Below are 18152 nucleotides of genomic sequence, written 5' to 3' on the forward strand. Positions count from 1 at the left end.
CTTTTAGAACAGAGTTGAAATAAAAAACAAATACTTCCTGGAGGAAGTATTAGAGATGAAAGACGATATAATTCACTTCAGTCTGTTCACACAAAGGAGCCTCGGCAGAGAAGGAGTTTGTCAGAACAAACTGAACTGGACTCACTCTGAGCAGATCCTCCGGCAGATCTCCTCCGTCGTTGATTCCTCTGTTCATGGCAGTGAATCTCTGGACTGATGGTTTGTCTCGTACGTTCGGGTTGTGCAGACTCGTGTTCAACATGATCACGGCGAAAGACAACACGTAACATGTATCTGGAAAACAGGCAGAACTTGAATGTCAAGTTTCTGTCGTAATGTCCTTGGTTAGGCTTTCCTGAAAATAAAAATATGCTCCTTTTCCAGGTGAAACAGAAACATACCTAGAAATGATACCTGATGGCTGCTCTCTACAGGTTCCAACACAATTTATCTCAAACTCTCAGAGCTGTTTACATTTCATACAAGGACAGAAGAAAGGAGGACAAAAAGAAAGGAAACAAGAAAGTAAGGAAGGAAGGAAGGAAGAACAGATGGAAAGAAGTAAAGAAAGGTGATAGATAAAGAATGATAGAAGGAAGGAAGGCGATATCTGGGATCTGGAAATATTTGTTTAATCCATTTATTTTCTTTTTAAAACTCTTATCCTGTAAAACATAAAATAAAATCCTGTTCTTCTGCAGACTGTCTCCACTCTGAGCCCTTAAAGTTTCTGTGTGCACATCAGAACCGTTGTGTGTTTGAATCGGTGTCACACACCGGTGCTCTGAAACACGCCTGGGTTGCAGTGGCAGTATCTCTGGGCGAACGCCTCCATCATGCGGTCGATCTTCTGGGCCTCGCCCGGCAGCCTGAAGCTCCACAGGAACTGCCGCAGCGCCTGGACCAGGTTCAGGTCCGTGAACTCGTGCAGCTCCAGGAAGGCGTGCAGAACCTTGATGTTAAATTCATCCCTGCACGACACACAGGATCCCACACAGACACACACCCACAAGCCCACGTTAGACGTTAGAAACAATGAAACAACGCAGGATTAAAGCTCGCCTGGAGCTGCTTGTGTAACATCATGAATCATAATTCCAGTAATGTGGATTAAATAAGCACACCTCTCCCCCAGGTAGTCGCCGATGGCCGTCTTGTTGAGGCCCTCTCCTTTGTAGAGGAACTGAGCGATGTCTTCGCTGGTGTTTTTCAGCAGGGAGCTGTCGATCAGGAAGCGAATCCCCTGAGGAGGAGACATGAAAACGAGCAACTCAGGCTGAGGATCCGAAAATATCAACTGAATAAGAACAAAATCAGTCTGTTTCAGCACTCATGGGCCACAAAAATATATGATTTTTAATAACTAAAATCACCAAAAATGGAGTCATTTTTTTTACCTGCTCAACAATAAGCTAAGTAGGGGTCAGCGATATGGCTTTAAAATAAAATCTCCAATTTTTCAGATTTGATTTCTCGCTTTCTAGTCTAAAAACAGACAGAAAATATTTTCAAAAAGTTTTATTTGAATCATCCCTCCTGTCCAGACTATGAGAATTTGTTTAACTGCAATAATGTTGTTGCATTAATTTAACTTCTGCACTGAGTGTGTTGTTCTTTCAGCAATTAGTCTGTGTACTCCAGCTAAAGATTAATCAATTACTAAGCTAATTGTCAATGTCTGTCACTGTTAAACGCAGAGATTGACTGATGCGTTCACCTTTGTGGGGTCCATGTTGAACTTCTTCCGGCCGATGGCCATCTGTTTGTTCCTCTGCATGCTTTTCCTGCAATCAAATAAAGCAAAAATACTCTCAGCACTTAACAATAAATGTTCAGTTTAGTTCTACAAATATAATCTCATTTTAGCAATTCAACGAACTGGATTTAAGCGAGACGATGCATAATCAGAACGTCGTGTAAAAGGATGAGGCAAACAAGTTCTTTGTGTCTGTGAATGTAAAACAAAGGCTGAGCAGAGCGGCGCTGCCTACGCACAGACATGGTATTTGAGGGACACTTTACCTCTCTTCAGTCAGGCCCAGGTTTTCAATCTCATTGGTCACATCTGCTATCTCATCCTTCAGCCTCTAAGAGACGACAGAGAAGAGGAACAGGGGAAATTCGGTCAGCTTCAAACCACAAAACAAAAACATAAATAGTCACGATTTAATTTCATTATTAGAATAGTTTCTTTCTTTCTTTCAGAAAAAACCCCACTGAGCAGCTCATCACGACCAGCACCTCCCACTCTAGTGACAACCCACTAGGCCTCCTAAAAAAGTGCCGCCATGATTCAGTCCTGAGTGATTCCTCCTCTCAGCAGGAGTTTTGTGAAACGGCCTCGCTCTGCAAAGATCCGCTGCGGCACCTGTGCTGGAGTCGCTGCTCGCCCCCTCTTCCCTTTGCTGACCCAGATTCATCGGGCCGCCCCTCCCTGACGCCCTCACAGGTCTGCCTGGGTGTCGGGGAGAATACGGGAATATGATGGATCAAAGACCGACCGGCTTAGTGGAGCTGCTCAGGCAAGTCCGAAGTTATGAGAGGAAGGAGAACAACAGGGTTCCTACGCACTTTTAAGACTCAAATTCCCAGAATTCCCAGTCCTTCATGTTCATTTTAAAACATAAAATACTAAATTTCAACAGGAATTTTAAAGCAGATATATTTTTAAAAAGATTAACGAGATTTAAAACAAATCTGGAATAAAATATTGAATTTGGAAAAACAAAAACAAACAAAAAAAACAGGATGAAACTAAAGAAGGACAAGGAAAAGAGAATGAAGGAAAGAAAATGAAAGGAGGACAAAACAGAGGAAAATGGGGCAACAAGGATAGAATAATGGGGAAAAAATGGGACAGGGGAGAAAAGGAGGATGGACCAAGAAATGAACAAAGAAAGAAAGGAAAGAGGTATAAATAAAGTTGGAAAAGGACATGAGGGTGGAAGAAAAGAAAAAGGATTGAGGAGAAAGAGAGAAAGGATAATACTTAGTGTTAAAGTCTGGAAAACTAGTTTTCAATACTTCTGGGGGGGTTTTCACATCGTTTTTGGAAAATATCATTAAACTAAATTTGATTTGTTTTGCAGACGGTGTATTGAATCCTGTGAGCAGAAAACTTAAGAACAGAAACAGAAAACAAATCTGGAGTCAAATATTTAAAAAAAAAAAAAACTCAACGTCTCCCATTGAGGGAATCTGGAAACTACAATAAATACTATTTTTTGCATTTATTTCTGATTCCGTTTCCCAGAAACACAGAAACAATGCACCATCTCTGTATTGCTGCAATGGTTCATAACCCAACTCATGTTTGTGCAGTTAATTAAAAAATAGTTTATTAACAGATTCATTATTATTTGGTGTCATCATAGGCTACAGATTCACAATGCAGTAAATAAAAAAGCTAATATTTTTGTATGTGTTCTTATTTTAACAAAATAAAATGTAAAATAAATGTATAATGCATGTTAGGTAAATAAATAAATGCAGAAATTCTATTAAATAAATATGTAAAATATGTATCTTTACTTGAAATAATTTGTCAGTGCTCATCAAATAGACCCAAACATGTAATTACTTAACCAGTTTTATTACCAGATATACGTTTTAAAGTTAGCCAAACCGACTAAAGACTTTAAAAGATTTGTGCTTTATTAATTTTGTTTAAAATAAGAAACCCATGTTTAACAGAAATGGCTCTCTCTCTCGAGAAAAAAACAACCTTTTGCTCTTATAATTAAAGATAGACGGCTAGAAGCTACATTGAGCTCTAGTACAATTAGTTCCTAAACAAACCATCAAATCCCAGTCTTCATAGATCAGCAGAATGATAATTATGACTGTCCTAGTCAAAGCCTAGGCTAAGATCACAATAGGGGGTGTGACCTTTAGCGAGACGTTTATTATTGTGCCCAAAAAAAAAAATCAAACAAATCTGCAAAGAAATACTCGGTTTCACTATTAAATTTAGGGAGTCATTATTTCTCTTCTCAATGAATAATGTCATTTGAAAACAGTTTTTAATCTTTGATATAAAATTAAATATAAAAAAGTCATCTAGTTTTTTACAGTATAGCTGTCCTGTCCCTTTAAAAACAGATTATCTGTTGATTTATCTGTAAAGAGGGCAAAAGCAAGAGGGAATCTGTTCCTGCAGGTCGTCTATATGTGGGCCCCCCCAACCCCAAACAAAGAGGATCATCCGTCTCGTCTGTGTACAGCGTCGCTCTGGTGATCCTATCCTTTGACCCCCATCAGCCCAACGAGACTCGCTGGTCCAGACATGAAAGTCTAAATTCACTCAAGGACACAGACTGGTATTCAAACGAGGAGAAAATGCAAACAACAGCTGCAACCTCAAGGTTTCACATGTGAAATATAATCCGGGTTTCTCCCTTATTTTATAAACAACTCATCTTGAAATAACCTGGCTTTGAACGTTCAGAGTGGAACAACCCCATCAAATTATATTTGTAAATAATGTACTTTCAAGGTTTCTCCCAGAAAACTTGCTAAATCCAGTGGGTGGGTGGTAGTTTAGTCATTCATCCAGCAATCCGTTGTGTTTCTGAGTTAAAAAAGTTTAAAGTTGACAGGAAATTTGAAAATATCACTTGATAATTATGTGCTATTGAAAGATTGGAAGATTAATACCTGAACACCAACTATAAAGTGTTAAAAAATGCAAACATTTTAAAAATACTTAAGTAAATAAGTATTTATTTACTTAAGTGGGGGCACAAGTAAAGCCTGGTGGCCCAACAGGCTTATAAAACACTGGAGGAAACCCTGACTTTCTTCTAATGCATCGGCTTTTTAAAGTAGATAATAGGCAGATGAGCCATCAGCCTCCTCTCATTTTAAACCAAGTGCTTTCTGAAGGCGGACTGGCTCTCTAATTTTAATATTAACCTATGAACTTAACCTTGCAAATGGAGCTTTTTATTAATTATGAAACTGTCTCTTGGTTTCGCTACACAGATTACTTTTTGACCTACAAAGCAGCAGTGAGTTCCAACACTTTCTATGTTACACATTTTCGGTAATTAACTCTCCAACTCTCTGTTGATTGTTGACTTTCACTCGTCTCCTCACTTCTTTCTTTGGCAACTGTGAGTATCAAGATGTTTTTGACTTGTATGAAGCAGTCTAATGTAATTTATCTCATTCCCCCATTATTTTGTTCATTTTTTTCCAAAATCAAATGTGAATGGAGAGAATTGGGAACATCAAATTTCAGGTCTCACCACAGATTCATAACTGGATTTTAGATCTATGCAACTTCTTCAGAGTTACACTGCAAAAACACAAATGTTTATAAATGTTTTTGGTCCAGTTTCTTGTGAAAATATCTTAGGACGCTTGAAATAAGAAACCTAATTTACAAGTAACTTTTCAGCAATCTATAGTAGCTTGTTTTAAATAAATAATTCCTTAATTGTAGCCTAATCTGGCAGATTATTTCTCTTGTAACCAGACATTTTTCCCATGTTAAAAGTGAAATAATATACCAGAGGAACTAGTACTTTTTAAATAATATAAAGCAATCATTGACTTAAAACATCTTGCTGAAAAGTTAACTTTAAGTTAGGACACTTGAAATAAGATATTTGCAGTAGAAGCTAGACCACGTAAACTTGGTAAGATTTTGTGTTTTTGCAGCGTCATCGGACAGCTGGATTTATGTTGAGATTAAATTACAGACAGATGGACTGGATTTACCAATAAGGTGCCTTCTGAAGGCAACTGCATTTTATTTAGAAGTATCAGTGGAAAAGGGATTCAGCAAATACGGCATTATGTTTCATATTTATTCAATCCCTGCTCTATCGTGTAATATTCACCCAAACAAAATATTTAAGATGAAGGTTTAAATGTGTGTTTATGTTAAAAACAACAATTTTAAATATGACCAAACTGCTTTCATTATTATTCATACACTCATAGTCTAGATTATTTTTTAAATGCAACAAGAGTGGGCACAAATCTCTAAACACAAACAAGTGATTCTATTACTAACAAAGGCTTTAGATGAAATCCGTTTACAGTTTGAGAGATGATTATGAGAAATAAAAACGAAAGGAACGGCTCACGTCTGTGAGAATCGTTCTTACTTGTATGTCCTGCAGCAGCTCCTGTTTTCTGCGGCGGATGCTCTCCAGCTCCTGTCGCTCCTCTGGACTTAGGTCATCAGGCACTGAGGGCAGAAACGAACGCAGCACTCAGGCAGAGATCAAATATTCCCTCATCCTACACACAATGCAATTACAGCATACACACATACACATACACACACTTCGAAACAACAGCAGAATGGAGATCCAAGAGTCCCACCGCTCTGGCTCACTATGGCAACACAATCTGGGCTCCATCAGATTACACCACCCGTTACCACAGACACCAACAGGAATATGGACTCAAGCTCATTGCCCAAAACAAACAGGATCTCAGACATAAAGCTGAAGTTATATCGTTTGACTACAATAACGATGCTGTAATGAAAGGAGGGGGGAAAAAAATGAATATTAAGAACAAAATGAGATTATAAAAGCACTGACCTCTCATTTTTGCTCTGAGCTGTTTTATATGAGCAATAGAAAGACTAAGTGCACTAATCCGATAGAAAACAAATATTAGTTTAGAACAATAAAAGTGGGTAAATGGTTTTTATCAGCGCTCGTGGAGCCACCAGACTTGCTCTTTTTTCCCCCACACACAAGTTAGTGTTGAAGCCAGATCATAGTAGACTAAATTCACACAACTATAAGATTTAATAAATATAAAGCTTAAACAATTATTCTAAAGTTTTTTCAATCTTATGATTACAGATTGAAGTAATTGTTAATTAAAATAATAAACAAAACACTGAATGTTAGACTTTCAAGTAGTTATTTATGTGATTAAAGAATCCTAAAAGCTAAAACAATGGAAATAAATAAGATGTGTGTACTTCTTATTTTCTACTAGAAATTGTTTTATAACGTGAAATACTCTTATTAGAATTTTATTACAAGTTTTGCCCACATACAATGAATTGTAGAAGTACTAACATGCTCTACGGTGAAATATGAACTGAGTCATATCAAAACAAAAGGGCGAACATTGTGTTAGCCTAGCAATATTTAATATAAAACAATATTTGGCAAATAAATATTAATTCCTAAGTTACTCTGATTAGCATAGGGGATTAAAAAATGTTGAACATTTACCAAAAATTTATTAGTTTGGCACCAGTTAACTATTAACTGGAGAGATTTATACTTTCAGCAGAGTAAAATACCAAAACCAAAAAGCTCCAACAAAAGGAATATAAGCAAAGTAAGGACGGGAAGCGAATTTCATATCATACTTTACAATTACAAGCTCAAATTGCGGTGTTGGCTTCCTCCCTGCTGGGAAAACACCCCTAAAAGTACAGGACCGAGTGTGGGCTCCGACAGAACAGAAGTTCATGTACCGCAGACACACAAAACATCTGCAGAGCCGTGATAAATAGACCAACACTGATCTGGCGGAGCCAGTCTGGTGGTTTTTCTCAAGAAAATTTACGTAAGAAGAAAAGGAAGAGGAAGAAGGCCGGCAACAGGTGGGAAAGTAAGATTGTGGTTATAGCGGTACATTCACATTTTTTTTTTATTCCCAGACACAGTGAGCAGTAGTTAATTTATTATTTCATAAGGTTTATCTATTTTTTTTAAAAAGGTATGCAAGCCAAGAAAATAAAAGCAGAGAACGAGCAATTAAAGTGGAGTAGCAACCAGTCGGAGGACAAATCAGCCTCATTAGAGGAATCCTGCTGAGAGATTTCAATCAGTTCACATTGTTCAGTTCTCCCTGCTTACATGACAACGTTACTCTGCAGAAGCAGGGCACACAGTGAGAACAGGCTTCATCACCACTAATGCATGAAACAGGGTCACTTAGTACATCAGCTCCATTTCACATGGACTACATAAATTATCAGTAAATTTTCTTGGTCAAACACAGGAGACTAAAACGCTTAAAAACTCTTTGTTCTGACTTGGCAGTCTTTAAATCTTTCAGAAAAAAGTGACATGGCTGCTACAGTCAAAATGGGGATATTCGTCCAAATATTTGTACATTAATTAAAACCTACAGATACAAGTAGTCCAATAATACAACTAGTAAAGTATAGCCATCAATACTTCTGCGTTCAAAATCTTGTAACATTCAATTCAAAAATACTTTATGTATCCAAAAGGAAAATTAAATGTTGTAGTGACTCATGTTATTCAAATGTCAATGTGAATTGTGATGCTGTCGGCTTGACCGATTTCCAGTAGCAGTCAGTCTTGCATCGAATCTGAAGGAGCCTCTGATTGACATTCTAACAGCTTAATATCTAGAGCAGCACAGATGATATTCCACAGCAGGAAGTCCTGGATGACACCATGAGCTTTTGGAAAGAACTGCTAATCCACCTCCTTTTCTACTCCTCTGGGGTTTGGGGTCGGAGTTCATTTGAGCTGTTAGAGATTCTAACCAGCTCCTCCCAGTTGTTTACATAAAAACTGATAGCAGTAAGATTACACATTTCACTTGCTTCCAAGAACTTGCACTTATCTACTTCAAAATACTTCAGGTTACTCCATCATACTTATATTTACAAACAGATCTTTGGCTGGATGAAACCCACACCTACACTGAGCTGTATATTAATCAGTAGTGAAATAAATTTAATGTGGGAACCATGAATGGTTACTTTCTTACGTTTTTACTCCGAAATCTGTGGTGATCAACTGTTTCTGATTTATGCAAATCAGATCAACACGTCACAAATGTACAGCATTAGTTTTAGAAACCTTTTTTTATAACCATAAGCCATGGATGTGTTGAATCAACCCCCCACCCAAAAAAAAAAAATACCCACAAATGTCTGACATCAGTTTAGATATGATCTAGTGCAAGAACACACCCAGTGACGCACTAACTAATCACACACATCCCATTATCGCCCAGAGGAGGCTTTAAATAGGCCGGAGCGGCTTTCGTTATTAACCTGAAGACCAGAAAAACATGCCGTTGTAAAAAAAAAAAAAAAAAAGGTAGCAAAACTGGCATTTACTCACTTCCTCCGACGGTTTATTGCAAGAGGAAATAGGTTAGATTGTTTATAACAGCTTATAAAGCACAATCCAGACACATCCAACATAAGTACGTTTTTTAAAACTCAGCTCTACATATCACAGAGTTTGCAATCGTTCTGCAACTTGCAACCCTTCATTGTTGCAAAGCTACTGATGATCAGCCGCTCTGGATATGTTTGCTCTCTATTCTCCTTCCCTGCGTTGGTGGTTAGCAGGTTATGCATCACATCCTTTAAAACATGCACAATAATCAATCTGCAGCTACTGTACGTTAAGCTGAGGTTTCCTGCTTTCACAAGTTTTCTAAAGAAGATGTGACAACTCATGCATGCACACGCTCATCCTGTTCAAGTTTTGGCATAAAAAAAAAAACTAAAAAAAACTCTCACGCAGAAGTTAAGATGACGCACTGAACACCTACACATTTGTGTCTCAATCTTGATGATCGTACCAGAAAACGCTGGCGTCTGCTTTTCTTCTTCCCCACAGCTCTTCAAGGTTCCAGAACAACAACTTGAGGCCAAAATAATTATAAAAAAAAAAAAAAAACCTCAGGATGGAACTTAGTCACCAGTTTCTCTTAGTCAGGTCAGTCCTGCGGTTCTTCAGTCACTCTGCCACTCTAATCTCTTCATTACTGCAGACGGGAGAGGACACAGCCTGCCAGAAGCTAAATGAGGACAAACTTTGTTTTTTTTTTTAAGTGTGTCTGTGAAGGAGGAAAACCCTTAAAATCTCATCTCTCCCCCTCCTCCTCCTGCTCATCTCGTCTCCTCCCTAACCCCTCCCTTCGTCCATCCATCAAGGAGTGGAGCATCAACTGCAGGCTCCCTCCCTTGGCTCGATGAAGAGGAAAGGCATGTCTTTAAAACAACCGATGGCAAAGAAACAAGCAAGGCACAGACACTAGAGTGTTTTGTTTCAATTCATGTGTTTGTTCACATAAAAGAACATGACCCGAGACCCGAGGCAAAGCAGTTTGTTTGTGATAAGAGAGAGAAAATGCTCTGTCAGGCACTGTTCACAAGGCATCAATTGTCCATTTGGGGATTTGGGAAAAAAAAAATGGAATAATTGTACATTTTAGAGTTCTCTGGCCTGAGGATAACTGGCTCAAAAGATTGATGTAATCCTGCCCCGATTACTGATTGCATTCATGCAGCCTCAAGGCTTAGAAGTCCAGTAAGTAAGAACTGGAAGAAAGGAAGCAAAGAACAGTGGGGAACAAATGTAAGCCTGAACGTACAGGAAACGAAAACATCCTAATGTGACCGAGAGAGAAACTGGGGTAGTTTTGAGAGTGTGAGTGAGTCAAAAACTGAAGGTGAACCAATCGGTAGAATAATAACTGGCAAGTTATGAATTGAAGCATCCATGGTCTAGACCCGCTGGTGGGTGTGTAGTCGCATGGGGCTGGAGTGGTCCACCCTGAACAGGTCACCAGTTCATCACAGGCCACACAGAGAGTCACAGGACAAACAACCATGCACACACTCACACCTAAGGGTAATTTAGAGACACCCTTTAATTTAACGTCATGATTTTGGACTGTGGGAGAAACCTGGAGTACCCAGAAAGGCAGAGAGCCGGATTTAAAACTACTACTGCAAATCAAAAAGGAGCTGAAACACAACTTTTTTCGTTTCTTTAAATCAACATCTCAGACTTTAGGGAGAACCAGGAATCAGTGTCGGTCTAGAAAAACATGATCTAACCATGATTTTATCCAACAAGAGACTACACGACTATCTTTTTGTTCTGATTCGCTGTTCCATTGACAAATTTGTTAACATAAGTACTAATAGGAACTACAGTGGTCAAATGCTCTAAACTAATGTGGAAATCTACAATATTCATCAAATTTAATCATCATTTGTGAAATGAAAAGATGTGTTATCCTCAGCTCAGATTCTGGTGTTTCTTCCTAAGTTATCACTTTCACTCAAACTCAGATTCAACAGTCTTCCTAATATTATAACTGAGTGCTGTAACTGAATACATGGTGAAAGTGCACCTCAGTTTTTCACAGGAAACACCAGTGCACAGCTGTGGCTGATTTACAACGTAAGGTTCATCACTGTTTGGTCCGGTTTCTCCACAGATTCCTACTGCTGACAGACTCCAGCTCCGTGGCTCCAAGTTAGGAAACAGAGAGCACAAAAGTACATCAAGTCAAGTCAACTGAGTATTTTTAGGACAATCCAGCTAATAAATGGCTGCATTGATTGGTTTCAGAGACACGGGCTGCTGCACAATAAGCACAGACCCCCCCATGAGGGCTGGCCTCAATCCAGATAATAATAATAATAGATCCCTTGTGTCAGTCTATAAAGGGCTGCCAAAGAGCATTAACACATGAGCCAGATGAGGACTTGTTGCCCTGGCAGGAAACTGAAAGCTAAAACACGCCTAACGATGTGATATCAGGACACAAACGAGACGTCAGTTATTCCGGGACGTAAAGTTAAACTAGTTTAAACCAGCTAACCCGTTTAGCCTCTGGATTAGCGAAGCACTCAAACTAATAAAACCGTGTCTGGAAACTCACCGACTCCATCTTCGGACTTCAACACCATGTTGGTATCGTTGTTTCCGTAAGGAAATCTTATTTGGTCACTTTTTAATTAAGTTTTGGGGTCAAAGGGGAACCCTCGTTCACAGCTCCGTCACCGTTAAACTGCCAGTTAGTGACAACTGGCTGCGGAGAAACAGCCGGTGGATGAGAGGCTGCGGGGGCGGAGCCTCAACTCTCAGCAACCAATCAGAGATCGCCTTACAAACATCTGCGTTTTGTTTGACCCCGTAGCATCCGTCTTTGTTTTATGTATTAATAGTCTCCTGTAAAAGTATTACCTCTTGGAAGTCCTTTGCACTTTGTCACGTTAAACCTTTTAATTCTCTTTTACTCTGATACCCATAAATAAAATCCGTGCAACCTTAAGAAGTTACTTAACTGGTAAATATAGGTGAACACTGATGAGCAGTTTGAAATATCAGGACATTTTAAATTCAAAGTTGATGCACTCCACTTCTAGGCATAAAATGAGTCGCTATTGGATCTTTCAACCAGATTAGGAGTGTAAAAAATGATCAATTCAACACAGAAAAAGCTTCCCATGGCCACCTAAGTCCCCACACTTAGATCTGATGGAAAAACTGGGGATAAATTAAAGAGAAGAGAGTGCCATAGACAGTCTAGGAGGTTCAACAATCCCTTTCTCAATGCTACAACTTTTTTGAAATGTTATAGAAGAGGACTAAATGATGAGTTAATATAAATTGGTCTGGCACATAGCATTAGCGGCATGAGAACTGCTCTTTTCTGCTATTTTTTGGTGCCGTAACCTATTATAGGTGAGTAAAATATTTTTTTTTTCTTCACAGTCGATGTATCTTTGTAAAAAGCAAGAAATTAAAGCACCTAGAGAGGTGTATGATTTCAAGCCTAATTGTTTATATTGGGGAAACCCTTCCTGATATAGTATCTTCTCTTTAAAGGAGCCAAACTATCTTACAAATTATATAAACTGGCCTTAGTTACAATTTCTTCAAGCTTTTAAAATATCTTATGGAGTTTTTTATTTGGACTTTAACTGTTTGCACCTTTTATTCTAGGTATGACAAAAAAAAAAAAATAAATAAATAAATAAAAGTCTACATGCTAAAAAGTACTCCAAGAACCTTTTGGGCTGTGGGTTTGTCCAACTTATTAAGCCGTATGAGAACATACCTGGCAGAGAAATCGCTGTTTCCACATTTATGCAGGAAGAGGAAGCAGGCCTCACAAGATAGACATAAAAAAGGAAATTGAAATAACAGCCCCACCTGCTGAATAGCAGCGGCATACAGAAACACATTAGTTTAAGGGGAAGCTGGTGTGCTATCAGAGATGGACCGTTTGGGAGCGGGCAAAAAGGGAAGGGAGAGGAGAGGGTGTAGTGAAGGACAGAGGAAAAAGAGGGCAAGGGATTCCAGCTGTGTGATTGAATCACTGCTTTATTCAGAGGCTGGACCCACCAAAAAACAGGATGTGGTCAGGCGTGGCGGTGGGAAAAAAGCTGCTGAATTTCACAGTTTAATCAAGACAGCTTCCTAATACACAGCTAATTGAATAAGTATTCAGACATTTTTAACTTTTTCACATCTTGTGACTACCACTTCGTGTTTTGGGAAGATTTACAAGCATTAGATTAGCACAACAATTGTGAACTGGGAGCAAAACTTGTTTCAGTTGTTTTACAAACTGAAATCTGAAAAGTGGGGCAGTCCGTGGGGCAAGTTTCTACCAGATTTGCACAAACAGGTCAAGCTCAGTCAGATTGGGTGGAGAGCATCTGTGAAAATCGATTTTCAGAACTTTCCACTAACTCTCAGTTCGACTCCCGTCTGAAGAAGAGATTTAAACCATTCAAGCTCTGGCTGTATAAATATTTAGAGTCATTTTCTCTGAGTCAAAAGTCTTCTGCTGCATTTGAAAGCTTTTCTTCCAGGATAACCCTGTTCTGTCCACCAGCCTTCCTGTTATTGCTCAAGAAACACATTCCCACAGTATGATGCAGCCACCATCATGTTAAACCACAGGAATGGTACTTCCCCCCCCTCCATAAACAGAGTTTTGCATTTATATCCAAAGGTTGGCCTCATGCCATCTGCTTGACTAAATATTTTATTTACAACTAATTTATCATGCAGCAGCTCAGTCATTCTCGGGTTTAATTATAAACTGCACAAACCAAAGATTTAAAAACAAAGAGCTGACTGAGGGCACAGACTTTGAGTCATTTTGTTGAATTTGTATTAATATATATATTTTTTACTAATCAGTGTTTCAATTGATTGTTTTGCCATTTTGAACAATTTAATTTGATTTTTAAAGTTTTACTTTTGTTGATGTTTTGTCTGACATTATCTTTAATGTTATTCATTTTGATTTATAATTAACTTCTCTTTGTTATTCATTTACTAAAAAATAAATCTTTTTCATAACACTTTATTTATTTCACTGTTAGGGTTTGCTTTCTTCCTGGTGGAGATTTTTTTTTCTCTTTATCATTTTACAATTTGACTAATAATGATATACAATCATGGAAGTTTTTCTCTTCTTGGTTAAAAACTTTTTTATCTGATAGTTTCTCTTAGTCTGACTATCTCAGTAAACAGGAAGAGAATATAAATATTTTCAATCTGAGAAGTCAGGCTGAAGGATGTTTAATTAGTTTCATGCTGATCCTCACAACCTTTGATGATATTGCATCTTCTTCCTCTCAACTAATCCTTTCAGAAAAAGAAAATATTGAATTGAATCCTCCTCAATCCAGTCAAAATTAAAATTACACATATAGACACTAATGGTCAAGGATTTCTCTTTTTGGCTGAAATTTTAGTTCTCATTCAAATATTTCGGCTTACAGGCATTTTTCTGAATTTCCTAAATTTATGGAGAATAGCATTTGCATTGAGTCCATTCTAGATGCTTAATACCAGCCTGCTTTATCTATTTAAAACCAGTTTTATTGTTCTATTGGAACAATTCAACCGTGTTCAAGTCTCAACTGAACCAAACTGTCACTTTGTTTAGGAACAAACCAGGACCCACCAGGTTTTGCTACTGGAAATGATGGAACAGCAGTTTTCCTGTCCAGTTTGAACATTAACACCAACTCAGAGGGTGTTGACCAAGGAAGGAGCCCCTCAGGCCCGACTGAAAGTGTCCTGATAGGCAAACCCAATTCCTTCCAGAGACATTTTTAACTGGCAGGCGAATGAAAAATTAAATCATTTGTCCATGATAACGGGAAACGTGTTTGGAGTACTCAAACCTGAGAAAAGTGCACAAGAGGTTGTGGTATGGTGGTGGTAGCATCATGCTGTGGGGATGTTTTAATGAACCCAAACACAGATTGGCACTGGTATTGGTTTGGATAAATCTGGCTAACATTTGGCTCTTGGAACAGGAAGGACCTATAGCTTATTGAAAATGTATTAATTTTACTGGAAACTCACAAATTTAAAAGAAACTCTACTAAGAAGAGTGATCTAATGTTGAGTCAGAATCATGCCAGAATGTTGTTAGCAGCTACAAAAAGTGTGTTGCTGGTCTGCAACTTGCTAAAGGACATTTAACCAAATGTTAGTGGGGGTGTATAATTATGTGCATAATTATGGCCTTATGTGGATCATACGAACTTAATGAAAGTCAAATATGTGCATCAAGATACTGTTTTTAAATGCCATTGGAGTGATACGCTGTGTTATCAATGTTTTTTTTTTAAGTACTTAAAAAAATGGATCCCCTAAATGAACTAGAGAGTGTTGCTTTGGACCTTTTACCAATCTTATACATGCGGTTGTCAGAGTTGGGTAGCTATCAATCAATCAATCAATCAGGTTTATTTGTATTGCACATTTCAGCAAAAACATAAAATTACAAATACAAAGTCATAAAGAAAACACCTTACAGTGAACAATTTCAAAAAAAAAACATTACATTTTGATGAGCGTCATCACCAAAATCTAAACAACAAATATGTTGGTCAATGTTTCATTTATTATGGTTCAGAAGCAATTCAGGTGAGTTTTTAGTCTTGATTTAAAGGAACTCAGAGTTTCAGCTGTTTTGCAGTTTTCTGGTAGTTTGCTCCAGAAAAAACTAAAATGTTAGTTGCGCTAACCCTAAAGCACAAATCACACCCATCACTTCTGCTTCATCAACCTGGTATTTAGCAGAAGCTAATGCTAAAGCTAAAGCTTCAATTCAAATCTGCCTTTGAAAGACTATAGCACCAATTTAATGTTCTATAATTCCTTTACATGTTGTATTTATTTTTACTGCTTCGCTACTGTTTGTTGTTTGAAAAAAAATTACTGAGAAGGAAAAAAGGAGAGAAAACGGAACTGTTATAAGTAAGAAATAAAAGCGTGAATATAAATGTCTAATCCTAAAAGAACTGTAAATGGTTGACAAAACGTTTACAAAATGTAACACTGTAGAATGTATTTGTAAAAATGTACTTAGTGGAAGCTAAGTGTGCTTAATGATTTCAAAGTTACCAAAAGTGCTAAATAAAACAATTTGTTGCTACTAACGCGTTAGTGGAAGTGTGGCCATCACTGGCAGGTATATGATTGAAAGAAAAAAAAAATACAATTTGCCATCTATGCAGATGATCTTCACTCCTACCTGGAACTATATTTCTGCTAATATGTCAAGTATTCAGGAAAGTACGTCCAGAGGTGAAGACTCCCCACAGCTCTGAATGGCTTATCTGAAAATTTGTACTTGTTCTCACAGTTTTAAGGCCCATGACTTTAATATAAGGAACAAAAAGGGGAGAAATGACTGGGCTCGGCTACACTGTGTATTTATAAAAAGCTGTCAGCCACATCAAATTAACCTGTGTGAGTGCCTGCCAAGCTTTTTCTAGAGTGTAAATAACTGCTGTTGAATGAGCGACGCTGTGAGAAACCACCTGCGAGGAGCAGAGAGCAGTGGGCAGAGATGGAGATTATGTCACTTCGGCACCCACCGGAGAGGAGGATCCTGGACCAGAATGTGATGGGAGTGCGTCATGTTCTCAAATCAAGCTCACACACACACACACACACACGCACAGACACACACACTGACTCATGTGTGTACATGAACACAGAAATGTCAGAAATATAGAGAGCTCTGCGATCACCACAGCAACTAAACTATGGAGCTACTTTATCTCACTGTGTTTTTTGTTTTTTTTACAACACATAATTTTTAATGACATCAGGTCACAACAGTGATAAGATAAGTAAAGTACTCACCTGAGGCTGCAGCAGCAGGTGCTCCTCCTCGTACAGTAGGGCAGAGAAAAGCTTGGAAACTGGACGCACACAGCTCACTAACAGTCCCCATCATAACACAGCATTCATTCAGAGATCGCTGACAAAATAAGTAAGGTTAACAGTAACCTCCCTGCATCGCCCTCTCTTTCTGTCTCTCTCTTGAAGGATCTCAGTCAAAAGCTGAGAATAAAGCGTTTGTGTTTTTCCCTCCCGACCATCACCAGTCTGACGAACTCTCCCACACTCCCACTCCACTCTTTCTCTCTCTCTCGCTCTCTCTCCTCCCTCCACGCTTGTTGCTCACACACTTGACCTCACTCCTGAGCTGCTCTCTTCCACACCAAAAATATGCCACCATCTTTCTCAAGTGTTTCTCTTACTTAAAGGAGTCCAGCAAGCGCTAATGGGCGTTCAAATCCTCCTCCCCTTCTTGTGTTACTTTGAACAGTTGTTCAAAAGTATTCTTGGTGGCGATGACAAATGCAAACACACACATGCACCTCGCAGCATCCTGTTTCACACCTACTCACAATGCATCAGAGCCCAGTTAAGTTTAGTCAGAGCTGAGCAAACACGCAGTAATAAGAGCAAGGGATACAGAGCCTTAAAAGAGCATTCATATGCCGAGAGTTGGAGGGAAAATGATACTTGATTTTCAAGAGATTTTATCAAGAAAAATTCAAAACGTAGTTCAAACTGTTAAGCACGGTGGTGGTAGCATCATGTACTGTGATTGCTTTCCTGTCAGTGTTTTTTTTAATCAAGTCATTCAAGATTTTTGTTGATTGGGACCACTTCAAATATTTTTCTTTCTTTCTTTCTTTTTTTTTTTTTTTTTGCTTTAAAGCTATTTGTTGGTTTATTTATTGACAGTTCAGGCCTAAAAGTGATCATCTGAGCAGGAAATGATTCAAGAATCTAAATAAAAATGGATGCATTTAGAGAAAAAAGTTCCAGCCTTATTTCTGCACCTTTCCACGCCAACCTTTATATTTACGGACCGGAAGTGGGCTACATTTTTGTTTAAAAAGTGCTTAAAAAAAAGAAAGTAACTTTTTATATTGACAAAACATTTGCTGTAGTTAGTAAGTTGGAAAGAAATGCAAAAAAACAAACAAACAAACAAAAAAAAAACTAAACATTACACCTGATATCTCAGCAGCTTATAGAACCAGCATCAGCAGCAGGAACTGAAGTCATTTTCTGTTTGACTTTTTCATTGTC

The 18152-nt window shown here is 38.2% G+C and overlaps 1 protein-coding gene across 3 annotated transcripts; it reads right to left on the reverse strand.

Annotated features, from left to right (window-relative positions):
- Positions 1 to 47: 47 nt before the first annotated feature.
- LOC103145156 (cytohesin-1-like) lies at positions 48 to 17275 on the reverse strand. Of its 3 annotated transcripts, none has more exons than XM_016676573.1 (7): positions 16908 to 17275; positions 6117 to 6199; positions 2023 to 2087; positions 1718 to 1784; positions 1125 to 1243; positions 778 to 971; positions 48 to 294 (listed from the first exon to the last, which is right to left on the reverse strand). In XM_016676573.1, exons 1-7 carry the CDS (start codon positions 16999 to 17001, stop codon positions 50 to 52), a joined length of 867 nt encoding a protein of 288 aa, XP_016532059.1. In that variant the 5' UTR covers positions 17002 to 17275; the 3' UTR covers positions 48 to 49. The 3 variants fall into 3 exon arrangements, with proteins under 3 accessions (XP_016532059.1, XP_007562543.1, XP_016532060.1); XM_007562481.2 differs by lacking the exon at positions 16908 to 17275 and adding an exon at positions 11659 to 11830; XM_016676574.1 differs by lacking the exon at positions 16908 to 17275 and adding an exon at positions 9562 to 9622.
- Between the last annotated feature and the right edge of the window lie 877 nt (positions 17276 to 18152).

Source organism: Poecilia formosa, unplaced genomic scaffold (assembly GCF_000485575.1).
Source record: "Poecilia formosa unplaced genomic scaffold, Poecilia_formosa-5.1.2 Scaffold136, whole genome shotgun sequence".
Classification (NCBI taxonomy): domain Eukaryota; kingdom Metazoa; phylum Chordata; class Actinopteri; order Cyprinodontiformes; family Poeciliidae; genus Poecilia; species Poecilia formosa.